Consider the following 2,976-nt stretch of genomic DNA (forward strand, 5'->3'; position numbering starts at 1 on the left):
GCATTGTGATCCTCATCATCTAAAGTATTCAAATCTCTGCGTAAAGGTTAAGGTTGGGGTTAAGGTGAGGGTTAGGTTTACAAACTTAAATCTTGGAACTTTACGCATGAAATCGTTTGTTATTATCTGTTATATTCTCCTCTGTGATGTGTTAATTCAACACCAATAGTGTACACACAGCCACCAGTAGCCCTACCAATCATACTGGGATCGAAGAACCCGCGCTTACGATATTAGCTCCATCAAAATTGCCCAATTTGGGTCCATGCAAATTTCCCTCTCGGTATTTTTCCTTCCCCGTGCAGCCAAAGGTCTTCTTCATAGACTCATTGACTCATATAGCCTACACGTTGAGGCGTAGGCTATCTGTCATTTTGTGCCAGTGGTCACATGGCTTTGGCCCTCAGGAATGGATAGAGATGGATCCCCACGTCAGCTTGCAAGTCTCAGGATTTCTGCTCCAGCAGTCTGCCTCAAAGTGACTGGAGCGCAGCGCCGCGCAGGAACAATGCGAGGATTATTTTAGGACATTTCCAAAGGCAGATTATGGATTTCAATGAGCGGATCTCTGGCTCGAATATGTATTTACCGAGCTGCACTTACTACGTCCCCGGAGCAGACTTCTCGGGTCTCCCTCATTATTTAACCCAGAGCCAGTCCTCTTGCCCCATGACATACTCCTACCACCAGTCCTCAGCGCTGCCACAGGTCCCGTCCGTCAGAGAAGTGGCTTTCAGAGACTATGGCATTGATTCTTCCAGTAAATGGCACCACGGCAGGGGGAGCCTGTCACACTGCTACACGGAGGATATCATGCACAGGGACGGCTGGGCAAGCCCGACCTCGCGTGGGGGAGAGCTTCTGATGAAAGGCGGCTCCAGCGCCAACCACCCCAGCTCCTCCAACCCGGCGCCGGGCTTCCACGGCAGCGTAGGCAGGAACGGCGTCCTGCCGCAGGCGTTCGACCAGTTCTTCGACACTGCCTACGGGGGCGCGGAGAGCAGCACAACACCGACAGCACAGGCGACGGACGCGGACAGACACGCGGCCAGAGCGAGCCCCGCGCCGGCGCACGCAGACTCGGACACGGCGGAGAGCTGCAGCCCCAAGTCGTCCCCCGGCCACGGCGAGGAGAAGCAGAGCAAAGGCAGCAGTGAGTAGACGCGCCTACTGCAATAAGGAGAAAAATCTAACGCGTTGCTCTTAAAAGCGTTTTATATGCTGTTTTTATATGCACGTAAGGTTTATGGAGGGCCTGTAGATTTACCCTATAACAAAACTATGTTATAAACGACAAGATCACGTGCTTGGGGTTGAAATTGGCCGTGAAGACTTTGGCGTTAAGCTTGTCCTCCAGGATTTTAAACAGGATCTCCAGGTTTTGCTCTGTTGTCGTGCATGAATGGTCTTGTTTTAATAACCCGTAAATGTGTATTAATATGCTAAATAGTTGTTGTCTCCATATACTGCTTAGATAACAACCCAAACACCCCAGGTGCCCCTAAACCCCCCACATTATTGTCACTGTGATTGGAATGAATTTGCTCATCATCTTTATGTTTATTGTTACTGTTTGCTGACTGAAGTGGGCTGTATTTCAATCTCACTCTTGGCCAGATTTATACATTGCTCCTTATTTAAACAAAAATATTTACGGAATCACTGGCTGGATTAAATCGTATCCTACAACTGCTCCCCCATGCATGAAGGAATTTGCTTCACTAACACAAAACTAACACCAACACAGGTTTTTGTTACGCACAGTCGAAGCAAAAGCGCACAATAAAAGCATACTATACAGATACATGATACTCCAGTGGGTTTGGGTTTGGGGCCCACGCCTTCACCCTTATAAAACCAGCCAGTATGGATTTACAGATTTGTAGTGGTTTTTCACAACTTCCGACACGCAATCCCTCATGCCCAACATGTTCCACTATCAAGTCCAGTCTTTGTTTACAAGAGGCCTGAGAGGATGGAGACACTTGAACTCCAACGATTCACAACTGCTCCTGCTCCAGAGCAAGAAATAGACTCAGCACGTCCACGTCTGTTGCCATGTGTCTTATAAAAGATGTGTGATGGGATATGTGTGAGTGTGACCTTTGGCTTTTCGTTGTGTTCCAGGTGGCCAGAGGACGCGCAAGAAGAGGTGTCCGTACTCCAAGTATCAGATCAGGGAGCTGGAGAGGGAATTCTTCTTCAGTGTTTACATCAACAAGGAGAAGCGGCTGCAGCTCTCGCGGATGCTCAATCTCACAGATCGCCAGGTGAAAATCTGGTTTCAGAACAGGAGGATGAAGGAGAAGAAACTAAGCAGGGACCGTTTACAGTACTACACCACGAACCCCTTGCTATAAAAACCAACTGAACAAAGACAGTGACACTGGCTCGCAGCCATGAACAATGCTACCCATCATGTAGACTTCACATCTACACCAGGACAAGGTGGCGAGTTTTTCTAATGTACCAGACTTCATAATGAATTCTATTTACACTCTTTTTGTCATTAAACCCATTTGCCTCTCTTATTATTATAATTAATATTATTATTATAAATATTATTATTATTATTATTATATTTGGGGACTATCATATTTCCAGATTTTAAAGTTACGTGTTTGCGTATTTACGCGGAAACCAGTTGTGTCTGAATTTACTTTCGCCTATACTAGGCCTTTTAAACAGACGGGTATTAGCGTACTGCATTTTCAAAAAAATGTTTTCTTCTTGAAATGAAACTTAATTGTCCCCAGTGTACACATGTACTGTACTGTATTTTCAGCAAATACGTTTTTCTAACCTCTTTTAAATTAAACTTTCTCAATTTTACGCACGCCTACGCACAACTTTTGTGGTCAGAAACGTTGACATGGTATTATTGGTCGTGTTTACCCTCTCTGTCTCTCTCTCTCTCTCTCTTTCTTTCTCTCTCTCTCTCCCTCTCTCGCTTAATCTTTTAACTTTATTGTACAA

At 45.8% G+C, this 2,976-nt stretch overlaps 1 protein-coding gene across 1 annotated transcript; it reads left to right on the forward strand.

Annotated features, from left to right (window-relative positions):
* The first annotated feature begins 546 nt into the window (after nucleotides 1-546).
* Nucleotides 547-2,360, forward strand: hoxa11b (homeobox A11b). The gene is made up of 2 exons (XM_053432821.1): nucleotides 547-1,153; nucleotides 2,128-2,360. Exons 1-2 carry the CDS (start codon nucleotides 547-549, stop codon nucleotides 2,358-2,360), a joined length of 840 nt encoding a protein of 279 aa, XP_053288796.1.
* Nucleotides 2,361-2,976: the final 616 nt, after the last annotated feature.

Source organism: Pleuronectes platessa, chromosome 10 (genome assembly GCF_947347685.1).
Source record: "Pleuronectes platessa chromosome 10, fPlePla1.1, whole genome shotgun sequence".
Classification (NCBI taxonomy): Eukaryota; Metazoa; Chordata; class Actinopteri; order Pleuronectiformes; family Pleuronectidae; genus Pleuronectes; species Pleuronectes platessa.